This window comes from Pollicipes pollicipes, unplaced genomic scaffold (assembly GCF_011947565.3).
Source record: "Pollicipes pollicipes isolate AB1234 unplaced genomic scaffold, Ppol_2.1 Scaffold_4219;HRSCAF=4965_pilon_pilon_pilon, whole genome shotgun sequence".
In the NCBI taxonomy this organism is placed as follows: domain Eukaryota; kingdom Metazoa; phylum Arthropoda; class Thecostraca; order Pollicipedomorpha; family Pollicipedidae; genus Pollicipes; species Pollicipes pollicipes.
The window spans coordinates 27,407,928-27,426,495 of record NW_023596448.1 but is presented as its reverse complement, the minus strand read 5'-3'; the positions used below and the strand labels follow the sequence as shown (position 1 = coordinate 27,426,495).

Below are 18,568 nucleotides of genomic sequence, written 5' to 3'. Positions count from 1 at the left end.
GCAAACGCCCTCCGAATTACCGTCCCATCCGTCGTCTTGCAGCGGCTCCGCCAAACAATTTGGACCATATGGCTCTGAGGGGCGCGATAACCCACTTAGCTCGACCCGGCCCAAATTACGGAGAGCAATCTTGTCAGCTAAATGTGTTGTTAACTCGTTACGCTATTGACTGCCTTAGACTTGCCGTACGTCTCCACTGCTGAAGACATATTCAGGTCAGCTTGTTGTCAGGGCATTTCTAAGGCACCGGTCCTACTGTCCTACTTACAGTAGGCCTTTGCAGCTATTAGCTTATATATCTGGGCAGCGAGTGCAACAGGGGCAGCTCAGACTTTGAATAATGCAAACATGTCCCGCTACCCCGAGGTGACGAGAAGCCCTCTCCGAACCTCCACTGGGCTGCATCAGTTGTAGCTCACACATCGAAATCATTAGGAATAAACATTATCGTGCACGATGTCCTAGTTACAGAGCATAAGTCAATGAGGTGACCGAAACATAGAGTCCACCGGCTGTGTCTAGCGCGGTATACAAGGCCGTCACCCCAAATGTAGACAACATATATTGTTCCAGTTAAGCTGTTTTGTTCTCAATCACAAACGGCGCGTGACATTCCACGCCGCTTCACCAACCGGACCGACTCCTCCGACGTCGACTGCATCCAAACCGGCAATCCGTCCTTCCACATCGGGAGAGACGGCGGCACCGCGTCACGCACAGAGCCGTCCGATGCCGCTGTAAGCGCGGGCCAGGCCGGCGGCGCAGACGGCTGTCAAACGCAGGGCTCGTGCGAGCTGCGCCCGTGGCCCGGATCAATGACGAGGCACGGCCGGAGAATCCCGAGCGTCTCCGCCGCCATATAGGGCAGGCAGGCCGCGCCTGGCCCGGCGGAACACCGGTCTCGCTCCCAGCGCGTCCTCCCGAACAAAACAACAGCGACGGCGGCCGGCCGGCACCGTTACGCGGCGGGGCGGGGCGGGGCGGGCGCTCCCGTCGATCTGCCGCCCCATCGGCCGTCCCATCTGCGCCCCAGGCCTGCGAAACGGCTCGGTCGAGACGTGACACATATCGGAGTGGGCCCGCGCGGCCGCGGCGTCCTCGACGCGGAAGGTCTCGGGTTCGCATCCGGCCGAGGTTCCATCCGGGCGCTACGCTGAGGACACGCCCGCATAAGCCACACTGGTACCTGGACTTAAAGAAAGCGTGGCACCACAAGTAATCATCTGGCTATGCAGCCGGATGTAAAACAGAATAGCCATCAAGCATTCAGTCCATTGCGTTTAATTCAGTTATGTCACAATCGTAAAAAACAAAGTACGAGTGAGCACTTATCTCACTTCGTGTTGTCCTGATCCTGTCACACCACGCACACGTGGAAGCTGAAACCACATTCTTCTCAACATGACGTCTGTTTCCAGCGTGAGCGCCTGACCATCGGCGCCCGCCCTCTGCCACCAGGCCCTGTCGCACCATGTTCCTGCGGACTGCCTGCCTGCCAGCGCTGCTGGTCGCGGCGCTGCTGGCCGCGCCGGCCAGCGCCGGTCGCCAGAAGCGCTTCGTCTACTTCAATCACCAGTCGGACATGACGGTGGGCCTGCTGGTGGGCGTGCCTATCTCGGTCACGCTTCCGTCGCTGCTGCCGTCGCGCAGCTGGGGCCGCTCCCTGGACGTAAGTCGGCGCCGCCCCAGGACCCCGTGGTGCGGCGCGGTGTGGTGGTGTGCGCTGGGATGGTGCTGTGCTGGGAAGGTGCGGTCTGGGGTGGTGATACGGTGTGGTGTAGCGGTGATGAGGTGGGATGGTGGAGCGCTGGGAAGGTGCGGTCTGGGGTGGTGATACAGTGTGGTGTATTGGTGATGAGGTGGGATGGTGGAGCGCTGGGAAGGTGCGGTCTGGGGGGATGAAACAGTGTGGTGTAGCAATGATGAGGTGGATGGTGGAGCGCTGGGAAGGCGAGGTCGGGTGGTATTGATACAGCGTGGTGTAGCGGTGATGAGGTCGCGGCGCGGCGGGATGATGGGGTGCTGGGACACTGGGGCCTGGCGGCGGTATGCGGTGCACCACTGCGCCGGTGGTGCACCACTGCGCCGGTGGTGCACCACACCGGCCGTGTTGCGAGCGTCCGTGCTCGGTGCGGGCTGGAAACTCTATCAAGGCATGCCGTTCCCCGGTGAGCGGCAAGACCTCTCGCCTCCCAGTCTCCCCACCAGATCAGCTCGTCCGATGCTCTTGATGGCGAGATTGCGTGGGGCTTATCTGTCTGAGCGGAGCGTGACGTGTCCCAGATTCCCCTGGGGTAGGCATCGAAGACGTGGCGTCGGCCTGACCCGGGGTCCGAGCTGCCGGACGCGTCACACTGGCTCGCTGCTCCCAGAAAAATTCATGAAGTCGCTCAGTGCAACGTGGATATAATGGGCTGTTCTATCTTCGGCGTGTCACTTGCATGAAGTCGTAATTTCTTATGACTAACTCAGCCTTAAATAGCTTCCGCGGTGTCTCTTGTATTAAAAGGAGACGTAAAGAGAGAATGAACACCAAGTCGAGTTTTTAGCTCCTATTCGTTCTATTGGTCGGACTTCCTGATTTGCGCAGTGCAGTAGGACACTTGGCATAACTCATGACAGAAACTCATCAGCGGGCGCGTAGGTTGTGACTTATTTGGGAAAGGAGGTTCCGCCTCTCCAGCTTTGAGGACAACGTGGGCAAATTCGGGGACAAAATCGCCCTCTGACGTATTGACGGGGAGGTCAGCCCATTTAGGCGAGGGTCAACCCATTTAGAGGGGATCCACCCATTTTCCGCCACCCAGCCTCCCCAACTCATTCTGCAAAACTGCGCCCCTGAAACCCCCGAGCCCCGCACGGCACACGCGCGAGTGCCTGGCGACCAGGCCTCGTGCCCTGCCCACCAAATGGCCAGTCTCGCGGCGCTGTCACGCGCGGTGCAGCCCCCAGCGCGTGCTCGCCGGCACGCTCCCAGCTAATCAGCCGCCACCGTTCCTGGGGGTGCTGCTGACAGCATCGGTTCACGTCACTCGAGCTCGCCTCCCCTGTAGATCGCTCGCGTTATTCTTCATTACTGCCGACCGCCGTCCTCGCACGGGGACGGGCGGATGCGTGACCACGGTTCATTACGGTCTTGACGCCGATACAGAGCAATGCGTTCCGGGCGTTCGGAGAAGCGTGTATGTTGCGGTGTTCTGATTGGTCCAGTGCGTGCGGCGAAATGCAGCGGAAGCGGCTGACGTCATGAACCGCATCGCACGTGGTGGGCCGTTTGTGACGGATCTGCCCGTGTCTGTTTGGCGTCTAATCACTTTTTGTGGAGTGTTTGTTTTGTCACTTGTCTCGGCGCTTGCTACATACTGAAGCTGTGTCGAAGCCGTGGGCTGCGTTTATTCTTTCGAAATTTGTTGCCTTATGTGCACGAACTTTCAATACCTTCCCGGATCTCCGGGTCCGTAAATATTTAGCATAGCATATCATTGGTCTCTTTGACTTTGTCAGGACCTATGGCGTCTGCTTACTCTCTTGATGTTTCCATGACGCCGTGTATTGCCTCAATGATCTAGACGCGGCAATAGCATCGGCCCCTCCAACCTGAAATTTGTCCTTAACTTTTCCGGCATTGCCAATAACTCTACAGTTTGTTAGCACCTTTTGGAATAACCTAATGGTCTGGAACTTGTCCATGGTCTCTGAATCTCGCCCTTGGTCCCTGGTCCCTGGTCCCTGGTCCCTGGTCCCTGGTCCCATGTTCCCTGAAACCCAACGGCGGTTTCCGCAGTCTGTTCTTTGATCCGGTAAAACGTAACGTCGGAACTCACGACGAATCACGGCGATCCACACACCCTACTGTCCGTGCTGAAACAGTGGCTGCTTCTCTGTCCCCGCCTGGGCTCCTACACCGCCCGACCCCATGTCCCAGTCCCAGTCACGGCGTAACCGCCAGTCATCGTGACGTCACAGTCACCACGTGACCACAGGCCGTGACGTCACGCGTCCGCCCGAATGCCCGACCACACGTGACCTACTGAGCATGGTGACCGGTGGAGCAGGTTTGACCGCTGTTACCGGTCTGTCCAGTGTCGAACCTGTCCATTGATGACCCTCTCTTCCTCTTGCTTCCCTCCCTCCTGCCTCTCTCTCCCTCCCCCCCTCTCTCTCTCTCTCTCTTTCTTTCTAATGGCTTCTCACATGCCGGCGAGTCCGCCAATCGGTGGCCCCTCGGAGGTGACACTGACTGCGGCACTTAAAGCCGGGGGGCGGGGGGGGGACTAACCTGATTAACTGACCTGACTGGCTGACCTCTACCCAGCAGTGCACCCGTCTAACCGTCACCCCACCCGCCGCCCGTCTGGACCGCAGCAAGCCCTGCCTGGTGTCATCTCTGGTATCGATCCCCGACATATTATTCTGTTATATCATACAGGGTTGTGAGAAGTGTCCACTGCCCATCCCCGCCTAGCCCGGCGGGTGCAGTGACCTCTGCCCTTTCGCAGGAGACCCGGCTGCCCTCGGCGGAGGACTCAGCCATTGACCCCGCCTTCCCGGAGCAGGAGGACCGGCTGCAGCAGTACTTCGCCCACCTCCAGGTCAGCCAGTTGCCCGGTCACGTGCCCCAATCAGCGTGGTGCTCCCCAGCGAGTCAGTGTGACCATTAGCGTGAGATTGCACCGATACTGCAGAGTGCCTGGGGTACATTACCATATCCGCCGTCCCTCATTACCATATCCCGCGCAGAGCTGGCGCCGGATGGCCCGATCCGAGGACCCATTTCGGCCCGCGGGCGTTTGGCGGTGAGTGAGGAGCGCGTTCATTTTTCGCGGCGCCGGGCTGTGTCCGCGGGTAAAGGCAGGGTTGCGCTGTCTGTGCAGCTGGTGCCGCCTTCCCGCGGCCCGAGCTTCTATTAATAACCGGTTGACGCCCCCTATGCGCTGACACCGTCCTCCAAGCGCAGGAGCCTGAGCCCGCCTCTGACACGACACGGCCCTCCCAAAATCGAGCCCTGATGGCGCCTCTGTCGTGACACCGTCCCCAGGGCGGCCGCCTGGCTGCGCCCCTACCGTGACTCGACGCCGCCCGGGGTACCCCGGGGCCCGGCTGCCGTCGGATCTGATCGATACCGTGGCGAGCTGTTCGCTAATGACGCCCGGCGCCGGGCCGCCTGTGGCGCTGGCAAAGCCCTGCAACCATCAGCTAATAGCCCGCCGGCCCCGGTCAGTGGGCCCCTCCCCAACTGCCGGCGGCGGCCGAGCCAAGGGGTACGCCGGCTCAGACAGGTGGGGGGACGGGGGGAGGCGGCGCAGTGTCTGCTGCGGCCGGGGCTGGCGCTGACGTGCGCCAGGTCATGATGGTGACGTAGTGGGTCGTGGAGCTCCCGGGCGGGCAGCCAGTTCAGTGGCGGTGCGGGGATGGCGGACAGGTCGGCACTCCTTCTCACGACAACGCGCCGCTTCACCGCAGCGGCAGAGGCGTTTTGATGACACGATTTGGAGTGCCGAGATTGAGACGGTGAGTGGACCACGCCGTGAGATTGTGGTCTTAATCAGATGAGTCCACTGTGTGCTGCGGTGGATTGTAGACGTGAGTCGTATCTTTACCATAATTAGCGGGCGACAACGCACTGTAGACATCACGCAGCAAAACAGGAGCAAAAATGTTTCTATTTGTATTCAGCACACAACTGCTTGGTTAGTTTGGGAGTGCCACTCAAATGAGCGGTACGTGGAAGTTTCCGTCATGCAACGTTTGGTGGAAACCAATCAGGTCCATAAATGAATGCACCCATTCTGCAGACGCGCGCCGGGTTTCCTTTAATATGCCCAGTATCCAGGCCACTTTGAACTCACCTAAGCGCGCGTCGAGCTTGGCCGTTTCGAGCATACGTCTCCCGACATTTCCGCTGACACATCTGATGACATTTCCGCTGACACATGATTGTCTGTTATCGCACGAATTCCTTTATGTCGGCACCCGGCGGGCCTGCTTGACTTGACACAATGCCCTCCATTCCGTTGTCAAACTTACGTTCATTCACTGCGTGTAAATCCAGCGGCCCGGTCAATACGCCGAAATAGCACGCGGCGCAGGTGTGGCACAGGCCCCAATGCGCACGCCATTACCGCTGTTCCGCGATGCAACAATGCAGCCCGCGACTCGGCGTCGGCCGCTTGTGCGCGCGGGCTCGCCTTGGAACGCGAGACGAGCTTACGTGACAATGGTGTCGCCCTAGCTGGTGGTTTGGAAGGGTTTCATCCTCGCTCTGATGTTCCCCGCTCTCAGACCCCGCTTCTTGCGCTTCGTACACGACGTCGACCCAACAAAGAAATGGCCCCCTTGCAGCCGAAATCTGGGAAATGCCTGCTTAGCTGGGACCAGTTTAAAGCAATACATTTCCATTACGGTTAATTTCCCCACGTGCAGTGACGTAAACATCACGTGTCAATGACGCGCTTCAGCGTACTAACTGGATCGGTAGTTTCGAAATAGCGGGATGCCATGATCAAAGCAAGCGAGTCTTTAATCAGCGGCGTCGTCTGACGCTTTCCAAACCACGCCGTCGTGGGGTGTTCGACAGCTAGAAGCTCATTATCGGTCACGCCAGGAGGTCATTATCGGTGTTCAGAAGCGCCAGCGTGGGCCATCGGCAATCAGGAGCAACAGCTGGCAGCAGGCAGACAGCAGCTCGGCTGGGAACGCCGGACTCAGGGGCCGCCGTCCGCTGCCTAACTCAAAGGCAGCCGTCCGCTGCCTAACTCAGAGGCAGCCGTCCTATGTCTAACTCAGAGACTCCCGTCCGCTGCCTAACCCAGAGACTCCCGTCCGCCGCCTAACTCAGAGGCTGCTGTCCTATGTCTAACCCAGAGACTCCCGTCCGCTGCCTAACTCAGAGGCTGCCGTCCGCTGCCTAACTCAGAGGCAACCGTCCGCTGCCTAACTCAGAGACTCCCGTCCGCCGCCTAACTCAGAGGCTGCTGTCCTATGTCTAACCCAGAGACTCCCGTCCGCTGCCTAACTCAGAGGCTGCCGTCCGCTGCCTAACTCAGAGACAGCCGTCCGCTGCCTAACTCAGAGACTCCCGTCCGCTGCCTAACTCAGAGACTCCCGTCCGCCGCCAAACTCAGAGGCTGCTGTCCTATGTCTAACTCAGAGACTCCCGTCCGCTGCCTAACCCAGAGACAGCCGTCCGCTGCCTAACTCAGAGACTCCCGTCCGCTGCCTAACTCAGAGACTCCCGTCCGCCGCCTAACTCAGAGACTGCCTTCCGCTGCCTAACTCAGAGACTCCCGTCCGATGCCTAACCCAGAGACAGCCGTCCGCTGCCTAACTCAGAGGCAACCGTCCGCTGCCTAACTCAGAGACTCCCGTCCGCCGCCTAACTCAGAGACTGCCTTCCGCTGCCTAACTCAGAGGCAACCGTCCGCCGCCTAACTCAGAGACTCCCGTCCGCCGCCTAACTCAGAGACTGCCTTCCGCTGCCTAACTCAGAGACCGCCGTCCGCTGCACACGGCGGCGGACATGGCAAGCCTGCTGTAAGGTCACTGGTCAGGGGTGACGGCGGACACTGACGTCATACGTGACGTCACACATCGGACACTGACACCAGACGTGACGTCAGACGTCGGACACTGGTCAGACATGACCACAGCTGCTTTCACAGCTTGTCGATGCCGGGTCAGAAAGCTCACGATACGTACCTTGGCAACTGGCCTCAGATATTGGAGTGACGCATTGAGCAGCTTAGGAGTTGTAATGCGAGAAAGGTTTGACGGTCGGCTGCATCTACGGGCCGGCTCGTAATCCCACTGGCCACTGGTTGACTCGTTGCTTAGCAACAGTAAAGCAGCGTAATTGTGACAGCACATGTGATCTTCATCCTCTAACGGGACCAGCACACGGCTGGAGGCCCGGGAGTTCAGAACGTCGAGCCTAGCACAGTTTGAAAGGTGTATCAGTTGTTTGGTATACACCGAATATTTAAAACCTCGAACTACCGCGAATGGCTAATGCCCTGAGAATAAATTTCCCACTGGGGTAGCTAAAAGCAGCGCAGGGATCAAACCTGCCCGCTGTGGTAGTGTCTACAGCGTGCGGGCGTGCCGAGAAGGAACTCAAGTAAACAAATGCGTCCCATTTTCGTACCTCATCCCCGAGAGTTTCAACGACGTCTGCATCCTTGTTGCATGTCGGGCTTGTATGTAAAGGGACAGCTGTTGCACCGCGCAAGTTTAAATTGAGATTCTGCAAGACCAGGCGATGATGAGGCTTCTTATAAATTTCTTGCTGATAAGAAGTTTGCAAGTAAAACGAGGCGTTGCCTTAACGATGGGTCTCGGAGTCGCAGGGAGTAAACGCGTAAAAGGAAAAACACAAGCCCACACTGCCGATACAGCTAGCATATTTCAAGTAATGAAGAACATGCCTGCAGGCCAAGCTTATTTAAGCTTTTAATGATATATACATTTCAACCGTATTTTCTCCTTCTCCCCCTCTCTCCATTTCCAACTCGTATTGTCCGTTCTGCTCCCCTCTCTTTCCTTATTCTCTCACACCGTCTCCCCTCCCGCCTCACCTCGCTTCGCCTTGCCTTGCCTCGTCTCTCCTCTATTTTCCTCTTCTCTCCTCGCTCCACCTCCTCTTTTTTCTTCCCATTCACCTTCTCCTTCACCTTCTTCTTCTCCTCCTGTTGTCCTCTGTCCTCTGTTCTCTGCCATATGTCTTCTGTCTTCTGTCCTCCGTTCTTCGTCTTCTGTCCTCTGTCCTTCGTCCTATGTCCTATGTCCTCTGCCCTCCGCCCTCTGTCCTCTGTCACCTATCCTCTGTCCTCCCTCTGTCCTATCCTTTCCTGTCCTTTCCTGTCCTGTCATCTCGTTCTTACACTTATATATATATATATATATATATATATATATATATATATATATATATATATATATATATATACGGCTGTAAATAGGCGCTGGCGTGCCACCAGTGCCTATTTCCGTTCCAAACCCAGCGTCACTGGCGTGCCACCAGCGTCTGTTTCCGTTCCAGACTTGCGGTTCTTTCAAAGCAGCAGCGCCATGCCGGACTTTTGCGCCTGGTCTAGTGCGGCAAACCTCATGGCCGCGGCGCGTCGCACGCTGTGTCGTACTATGCCACCCAGCGTGCCTGTCTGAGACCGGTGTCGCCTCCACAGCGCGCGCTGTCCTGAAGAGTTCGTGACGTGTCATTGCCACCGCAGCGTCTCGTCCGTGCGACACTGCCACACTACTTAGCCGATCCCCTAGCACACCACAGTGGCTTGGTGCTGATCCCAAGTGGCCGCGTCACACTGTGTGACACTGTGCCACACTGCGTCACACCGTGCCACACTGCGTCACACTATGCCGCACTGTGTTGCACTGTGCCACACTGGGCTACACTGTGCCACACTCCACCACACTGGGCCACATCTTGTGCCACAGTGAGCCACAACGCGTCACACTGTGCCACATATTGCGCACACTGCACCACACTGGGCCACATCTTGTGCCACACTGGGCCACATCTTATGCTCAGCGAAGGAGGGGGGGGGGGGGGGAGGGCTCCAAGCTGTGTCGCCCTGTGCCACATCTTGTGCATCACCCAGCGCTGCGGTTCCCGAAGGAGGGCGAAACGACACCCTGTCCCTCCACACGCTGCAGGCACCAGAGGGGCATCGCCACACCATGACCCGGGCGTCCTTGCCGTGCCGCAGATCCCTGAAGGGCCGTGCCAGCTGCGCATCCTCTGCGAGCTCGCCTCCAGCCCCGAGGAGTACTTCCCGGCCAGCGAGATCCTGCTGAAGGAGCTGGACCTCGGGGCCGGCGCCGAGGTCCTGCAGAGCGAGTCGCGGCTGGCCCGCCTGCTGACCGCCTCCAAGGTCGGCTTCAACAAGGGCGCGCGGCAGTGCAAGGCCGACTACGGCGCGTGCCCCGTTGGCGCCGACGACGCGCTCAGCCGCTTCGGCCTCAAGGTGTGGCAGTACCTCGCCTCCAAGCTGAACATCTCGTTCAAGAACTAGCGGGCGACGCTGGAGGAGCGTCCTTAGCAGAGGCGCGGGACGGTGGAGGAGATGGCTGCGTTCAAGGCGTTCCCGCCGACCGGATGAGAGCCAGATGCCAGTGGCGGATGTAGGGCTCGGCAAGCTGTCGGTCGACCGGTGTCCAACCGACGGCTCGTGTCACGTGCGGCAGAATTGCTCCTCCTCTGCAGGGTATTATTTTCACGTGCGGATGTGTGAGTAATTGTGTGAGTAACGACGTGAGACAAGTCGCGCGTGTTGGTATTTATTTGCAAATGGTGAGTGTTTGACGATGTAATTGATCTATGTTGCGGCCGTTGGACCCGCCGGGTCCTGAGACGATATCGTGCTCCACATTTAAATGCGTGACAGCAGTCTCTTGTTCAGTGTTGGCGCAGGGGCATAAAAGCGTGCTACGCAGCTCATTAAGGCTAACAAGAGACCGTGTCTGATTATTAATGATTTGCAAAAGTTGCTGGAATGCTCATAAGCACACGTTTGTTGCCGATGCTAGGTAGAAGTCTGTAGCAGGATCCGGATGGATGCGACTAACCTCATGCTGAAGTTGAAGTGCTCATCGTCCACATTAGGCGCTAATGGACGTGAATGTGGCGTTCTCTGTGAGCTGTTAACGCGAAAGTTGGACTGCGTGGTGTGTGTTCGACTTTGTTAGTGTTTGAGGCATTACAACGGCTGGGACCCCGGTCGGAGCCGGGTTCATCAAACTTAGCCAGAAATGTCGTGGGAAGAGACGCTTTGAAAATAAACGCTCTGGTACGCAAAGCTAGATTGTCTCACAATCGGTGACCTTCGCTCGAAATTTGACATTGACTAACGGTGGTCCATCACATATAAACTCGAATAGCTCCCATGCTTGGCTTGGCGCCCAATGTGCCTGCTAAGCAATCTGCCCCCGGCACCCCAAACTCACCCCCCAAGCTGCCCCGCTCTAGCCCGTAGGGATTTTGGCTTAGGAGTTTTCGACGCGCAGGAGTGCTCACGTACAGAACTGTCGTGCAATGCCACACAGTGCTGCAAACAGGGCTTTTGTATCCGCACGATGCAGCCGCACGACCGTCACGAACCACTTTGACCTCTGCGAGGAGCGGTCACGTGACCTTTCTCAATCAGTCGATCCCAAGGATGCGCCCGTTCTGCCATTCATACGCACCGCCGCTGGATTATGACTTTATCATCTTTCCACCACGACGTTCTTTGAATGATATGACCCAGGGAGCGATCGAAAACACATTTGATGAAGACAGGCCGCTGTCTCGCTCCCCCAACTTGTCAAATTTTGTTCTACAAACACTCACGACAAACTTCGAGCGTTTGTCAACAAGCATATGTGGAGGAGCAGTCAGTATTTCACGGTCCATACTTCTGCCCGCAGCCTTTGCTGACAGCGCTCCCAGCCGTGCCTCAGCAGTATTCTGTCACAGAGGCGCCCGTGGAATCGCCGTCAGAAAGCCGTTTCCGCCAGCGATTTCGCCCGCCTCATCCCGAGATTATCCGGGGCGATATTGCAGAGCGCTCAGTCAAACCCCGGGATCCGATTCACTGCCGCTGGCACGCTTCCTCCCCCGGAGATAGGAGCTCAGCACGTCGCAGGGCCGCGCCGCGGGGCGACTGATCGCTTCCTGTCGTGTCGGTCACGCATGGGCGCGCTCAGGAAAATGACTGAGGAGGAACCGACCGGCGACTCGCTGGGGAGGGATGAGAGCTGATACCGCCTCGCAGCACGCTGGCGCTTATAAGAAACAGGGAAGAGATTAAATGTTTCGAGCAAAAGGAAGTCCTATTTTCCAAACAACGTAATCTGATACCAGCGCGGAATAATTTGCCTGGTCGTGACCTTTTTGTACAGAAATATACGGAGCATTCCGTTTTCCCTCACTACATGGCCTGCGCGTAACTCCATCTAGTTACGTGAGTTACCTAATTTTCCATTTAATCTCGTGCCCTCCACATGAAGGCAATGATATTGTGCCCAAGGCTGTGCACATCAATCTGCAATGACCCGTAGGCAAACGGAAGAGCCGCACCTGTGAGCAGCAGAAATGTTGGCCGGGTCACCGCGTTGCTTTGCGGTCGCCATTTGTATGGTGCAGATCAATACCCCACCTGATTTCTTGCTGCACGCTTGCAGCGACGGTGCGCTGTTCACTGAAGTAAGGCCTGCGCCACCTGACAACAACGGTCACGGTAGTAGCCCATGATGATAGCAGTATTCGAGGCGGTGTTAGCGAGTGCTGCCAGGCCATTGAACGAAATTATGGTCGCCTCTTATCCGGTTCTCTTCTTTCCAAAGCAAAGCTCGTGCGGCGCACTTCCACGAAGGAGCCATCTGGAGAGGCTTTCCATCTCGGATGACAAGTTCCCTTGCGATACTGACGTACCAAGGTTGCCCCATGAGGAAATGCTCAGACAATATGTCCCCGCCACGTACATGAACAGCTTGCTGTATGGTTCCGACTTCCCACATGACGAAAGCTTTCTGCATAAGTCGGCTATGGCGCGAGTGATGCTGAAAGCATACTTCCCTAGAGGCAAAACTTTCCGGTGCTAAGTCTCCCTGAAGTCAACGAACACTGAAGCGAGATACACTTCACGGTATTCTTAGAGGACTTGGCAAGGCAACAGTGAAGATAAAGTTGTTCAAGACAATAACAAGTCATGTTCCAGAGAGGAGCACGCGGATGTGCATTCGGTGCAATTGTAGTTTGCGACAGCACAACACTGGAAACGCCTGGGTGTGTTCATTACATTTATCAAGTAACTCACGCTGCCGGGATTTAGTGTAAAATATCCCATGAAACATGGCTGCCGTCATCTCTTACCAACAACGTGTCTGAGCCGCGCGGTAGAATAAATTACAACATGAAGGATTCGTGTGATGTAATTAAAGATAGTGATGAATGTGGGATGTTACCGACACGGGAAATGGACCATACGTATAGCTGGCTAGGATACTAGACAGTCCAAGACCGACCTGTGTTTTGCAAGGTCTGTCGATTGAGAACAACGTAGCGGAAGTATTCTCGCGGGATCTTTGACTGCGGCTTTGGTGTGATCTTAGCATGGGTTAGCGAGATGCTGAAAGATAGCGTCAAGTACGTATATGGGTTGATCAAAAAGCTCGGAGACCGAAATATACAGTAAACCACCTCCTTTCACAGCGTGCCTCTTTTCCGCAGATGCGACTTTAAAAACCGGAAAAGGCAAACGCCATGAGGCAAAACCAGGCCGTCAGTCAAGAACTGCAGCTCCTCAAAACCACAGCTGCGAAAGGCAGTTGCCATAGCTCAGGCCAAGTGAAGAGGTGCGCTGTCGTGCAGAAGCTGGACACCCTTTGCCAGCTTTCCTCACTTCTTCTTTTTGATGGTCCCCTCAGGTACACCATGAGACATACTTAGTAATACTCCGTCATTGTTCCCTGGTTTGGTGTACAGTCGACCGTGATGATACCATAGAAATCCCAGAAATTGTCGCCATCACTGCGTGCACAGGCCTGGATGCGAAACTTCTCCGGAGTGGGAGACCCTTAGTGCTTCCCCTACATGCTCGTTCGCTTTGACTCGGAGTCCCAGTGGTAAAGCCATGTCTCGTCCCCTGCCACCGGACGTGAAACGAAATGCACAGGTTTAGCTTCGAAGGCAGCGGAAAGCTCTCACTCAGTGCAGCCTTCTGATGTCAATCGCGTCGGTTCAGGTTTTAGAGCACTCATCGGGAAGAGGCCTTGCTCTGGGGTGATCACGGACAATCGTCCAAGCCGTGCCAAATGATTTGCGGAGCTCAGTTGCAATTTCTGTACTCTTGATCAGCCCACCTTTTAAGATCTACTCTTCTACAGCCTCGAGTAGTTCGGGCGTTGCGGCATCACAGCCTCCCCCTAAACGAGGGGGGGGGGGTTAGCTACGTTCACGTCCACGTCCACGTCCACCTGCGAAATGGTCGGATCACTCATCCACCGTTGAGAAACGGGGGTTAGTTCCTGTGTACACATCAACCAAAAGCTAGTGACTTCCCTTGGCACGTTGGCTCTTCGTCAAAAGTTTTACGGTCGCTCCTCATTCAAGTATGCATGCATCGTTCATAGCCGCTATACCATTGCCCTTGAGATGCTGCAGTTCAGCGTGCTTTAGCGGCGGAGAAGCGAAATTTTGTACTCTGCAAGTAAAAGCACGTGCTTTCACTTCGTGATGCAAAGCATACGCCACACTGCCAATACATACTCTGATCTGCGGACTTTTGATCCACTCTCAATGTGGAATTCAGTCCTCGTACAAGGGGTTAAACACACATTAGACAATATCAGGTTTTAGTGAGCAGGGGAAGACTGGAGGGTCGCTTTGATCGCTGGATGGTCTCAGACATTCGGCGCGCTTTTCACCCCAGGCCCGCTGGTACCGCCAACGTCTTTGAGCGCCTACCTGGAGATCAGCTCTAGTGATCACTGGCCATGAAAACAGCCACAAAACACGATCTTTGGGCTGAATGGGGTCATCAAGCGTAAGTGATAAACATCGCGTCCTAAAACACGATCTCTGATCACGTTGAAGGCCGCAGTGCTTCGCAGAGCTGCGCATTTTCAGATGTTCATATCACATGTTCGCGAAGTCATGTTTCAGACAGAGACGCGTGGATGGCCCGCGAAAGTACCACCTCCGCTATTTAAGGCTCTTCCTGCCGGTGCGTAGGTTGATCGCGTCGGGGGCGAGGGGAGGGGAACCCTTGACAATTCAACGCCGTACTCCCGGACGGTCCTCTCCACTCCAGCCTTAAAGCGCACTTGACGCTGGAGAGCAGCAACTCCATACAATCATCGGCTACCAAGGGAGCCCTCTAAGACTCCTCCAAAGAATCTAGCGGGGTCAAGGGTCACTGAACCAGCGAGCCGACAGGGCTCTTCAAGCTCCCCGGTATAGGCGTGCTCGTTTACTGGAGTGGGACGGCGGAAAGTTGGCTCGAAAGGGTGGCGGCTTAACTTGCGATCAATAGCCAGGCTCGTTACGTAAAATTTATTTCACCTCAGATCTAATCAAGTGCGTTTTTAGATCTTTCCCTAGATTTGAAGTGGAAGTTATGTGATTACTTTCGTGAGTAAAATAAGAGATAATATCACGCTACTGGTTATCTGCCATCGACGAAATAACGCACATCACTTATACCAACAAACGCCGAAGACCCATTTGTGCGACGTCACTTTATATATCCTCTTCTCACACCGACTAGTCCCGCGTGTCCAAAACTGATATTGCTCACATCAGACGTCAATAAGCATTAGGAACACCAGCGCGGATATCTTTCATGACAGCTTTAGTATTTCTAGAGTTAGAGCCGTCAAATATGTATGTTTTAACTCGATAACATCTTTACGCAGCCTTGGGACGTGTCATGCACTTTTTATGTTCGTGCTTCTGTGTATTGTGTATCTATTGCATTTCATTCGCACGACTTCGCCTCTTAGGAAAGCGCTGCTCCGTTGGCGATTAAAAACAAATAAAGAACTTATAGCTAAGCATTGACAATATATGTTCTTCACGTTGTCTTTCAACAGCAAAGGCACTATGGCTCCAATTTTAGCTCGGAAAAGACAAAGTTGATGCATTTTACCCCTATTCGTGTCGATTGCTCTCCTGAATCCAAATGAAAACCAGTGTTGCTGAGTCCGACCGTGGTAAGTGCATTCCCCACGAGTAAACGCTTGGTGTATTTCGGCCTGACCCACACTCTCCACAGCTCCGGTATTTAGACACAATATCCCCTGAACGTCCGGCACCGAACCCCCGCGAGAGAGGCACCTGACACTGTTGACACTTGTGACTCGAAAATTAACTCGCTCCTCCTATGCGCTTCCGACCATGCCAGGCTGGCTTGGTGCTCGCAGACACCGCCGCTCGCGCCTCGCCCACTCACCGGCCGCCCAGTCCGCGCTGTCGGTGTCGACGGTCAGCGCTGTCGGTGTCGATGATGCGCGCAGTCGGTGTCGACGGTCCCCCCACGTCGGCCTGCCCGCCGTGCCGCCGGCCGACCATCGACTGCCGCGTCGGCCGCACTTCGACGCGTGACGTCACAGCGTCGGTCAGGCGCGTCGCGAGCCCCCCCCCCCCCCCCCCTGAGAGGTCCCGCTGGTCCAGAACGCACGACGAGTGTGGCAACGAATGGACCACGCGGAGGCCGTACATTCTTTGAAGGCGTAGGATAACGCCATCGCATTAAAAAATTGCGGATATACTGCGGCCGCGCCAACACCAGCTCCATTTCTGCATAGCGATCTTCCGTCTTAGGAGTGCTGGCGGCGCCGAAGGGGTGGACGTGTCGGACAACGGGGGAGTAGTGTATCGACAGTGACGGACAGCCACGTGCGTCCCCGGGCGGTGCGTCACCAGAGGGAACCGCGGTCGGGGACCGGGGGCCACACGTCTAGAAAGGGGATACACGTTCAGAGCATCATGCGAGTTCGAAATATGCTGTAATGACAGTCTGACATCCTTATGGTCGGCTGTCTGGAAATGTTACACACTCTCATCGCGGGAAGGAGTCAGCTGTACCGTTATTTGATGACGTAGTTAAGCTTGATGCTCGTTAAGGATGGTCCCGACCGTCGCTGAAAGATAGTGCCAAATGACGGGCATAGACAGATCTGTAATGCCCAGGAGCGAACAAGTTCAAATAATTTTTTGAAGAAACTAAGTTAAAATGGACATTGCTCCCAACATCCGACAAGTGCTCTCTTTTACACATCTTATTTCTATATCAGTTTTTTCGTTTTCACCTGCCCCCTCCCTCGCCCACCCCACTCAGCCCCAGCTGCCTGCCAAGCATCCACCACTGGGATGCCCTCGGCCGAAACTAACATCAAGAGCGGGCATGCGAAATGTTTTCACCGACGGGCTCCGGATAACAAAGGGGGATCCCAACGGCCGGCAATCGTCCCGCCTTTAGTTCCAGTTCCGAAGTGATGTCTGTCTAGTTGGTGGCGACAACTAGGCTGAAGGTGACGCGCGCCAGGTGCGGCCGATCCAAACTAGCCGGCACTGTCACACTCTGTTCTGAGACGCGCGATGTAAAACCGCCCAGCTAGCACGTTCTCACAATCCTACTGGTACACACCAGCAGCGCATCCAGAGCCTTGGTAAGGGGGGGGGGGGGCACAGGGTTGACAAAGGCCCCCGACAGTAAAAGGGCCTCTCAAAAAATCCGCCGGATATATATATATATATATATATATATATATATATATATATATATATATATATATATATATATATTGCACATTTTCGCCCTCAATAACTGGAATATGGGCCAGACGCTACGACGAGACCAATTTTGCCTTAACTTTGTAGTAAATAAACTGTCAGAATCACGTGTTTAATGACTGCATGAAATAAATTGCCGGCGCTTTTCATTTTGCAATGGTTTCTTGGACTCTTTTTAAACTGATAAACCTCAGAAACTTTCTCAGAATTTTAATCTGGGTTGCATAAAAGTAACAAAGATTCCGCGAACGTAGATTGAAGATCAAAGTGATCAACAATTTATATTAACGTGGCAAGGCCATGTTTGTCTCGAATCTTCCACGTTCAGTCAAAATTGACTAGTGGTGCAAATTATGTAGGGTATTTTTAAGCATGCACGCTCGTGTTTCTTAGAAAAAGCTCGACCCCAGGTGTTGCAGTCTCGGGCCGAGCAGCCCCGCGGCTTACACTAGGCCGTGGCCAACCGGTGAAAGAAATAAGTGATACGCCTGAAAGAAGAGCCTTTGAACGCTTCCGGACACCAGATCGTAAATCTAGAGATACCCCTGGCGTATAAATCACCTGTGCGTGTTTTAGATTAATGATCAAACGTGTCGGTCAACAGCATCGAGAAATGGTGCTGGAATCTGGTTGTGCAACTGGAAGAGAGAAGGCAAAATTTATATTTGTCATGTTGCTCTCACTGCTAATCTGTTCAAAGAACATCCCCAAGTTGTGCAAAAAAGATTCACCTAGTATAATCATTAGATCTTACGAATAAATTTTGAAAGACAAGCAGAAACATCATTTTACTAAAATGGTTACTGTGCGTTCGGCCTCCGCCCCCTGGCGTTTTTTGCGGAGACCAACGCCGTTCGGTTAAACGAAAACTGCGAAAACTGCGAAAACTCGGTTAAAAAAAACCAAGTCATCGCTATCCTTACTCCCCGAGATAACGGCCGTGTCATTGGGGCTTTATGACGCAGTCAGCTGCAGGGCCTATGTAGCTTCACCAACCTCTCACTCTCGCGAGAAGGGCGGGAACCGCGGGGAATCGAGCTCCACACCTTGTGGTTTCTCAGAGTGCGGTAGTCAACGCAGGTGGGTGAACCACTGCGCTATCGGCACTCGGCGCGCAGGGTCAAACCTTTTGATGGTATTTGTTTCACTACTCGATTCTACAAAACTGGGAACGTTCTCAGGGAAACATGGGGTGGCCCTGTGCGTTTTGAACTCATTTCGACCCACGCCATTTAGCGCTAATGAGACCCTTACTTTTGTGGTACAGGAACCCCTTGA

General features: G+C 55.0%; 2 protein-coding genes across 2 annotated transcripts in view; one reads left to right on the top strand and one right to left on the bottom strand.

The window, feature by feature from the left end:
- LOC119095841 (mite allergen Lep d 7) overlaps nt 1-16,053 on the bottom strand; it is a 29,094-nt gene extending 13,041 nt beyond the window's left edge. The window contains exon 1 of the mRNA XM_037218693.1: nt 15,948-16,053. The gene's annotated coding sequence lies outside the window, so the exon portion shown is untranslated. The remainder of the gene's footprint in view (nt 1-15,947) is intronic.
- On the top strand, nt 1,459-10,800 carry LOC119095842 (uncharacterized; the record flags this gene model as incomplete). The annotated part of the gene is given in 3 exon segments (XM_037218694.1): nt 1,459-1,669; nt 4,500-4,592; nt 9,723-10,800. Coding segments are annotated over 3 exon segments (597 nt in total). The 3' UTR covers nt 10,029-10,800.
- Nucleotides 16,054-18,568: the final 2,515 nt, after the last annotated feature.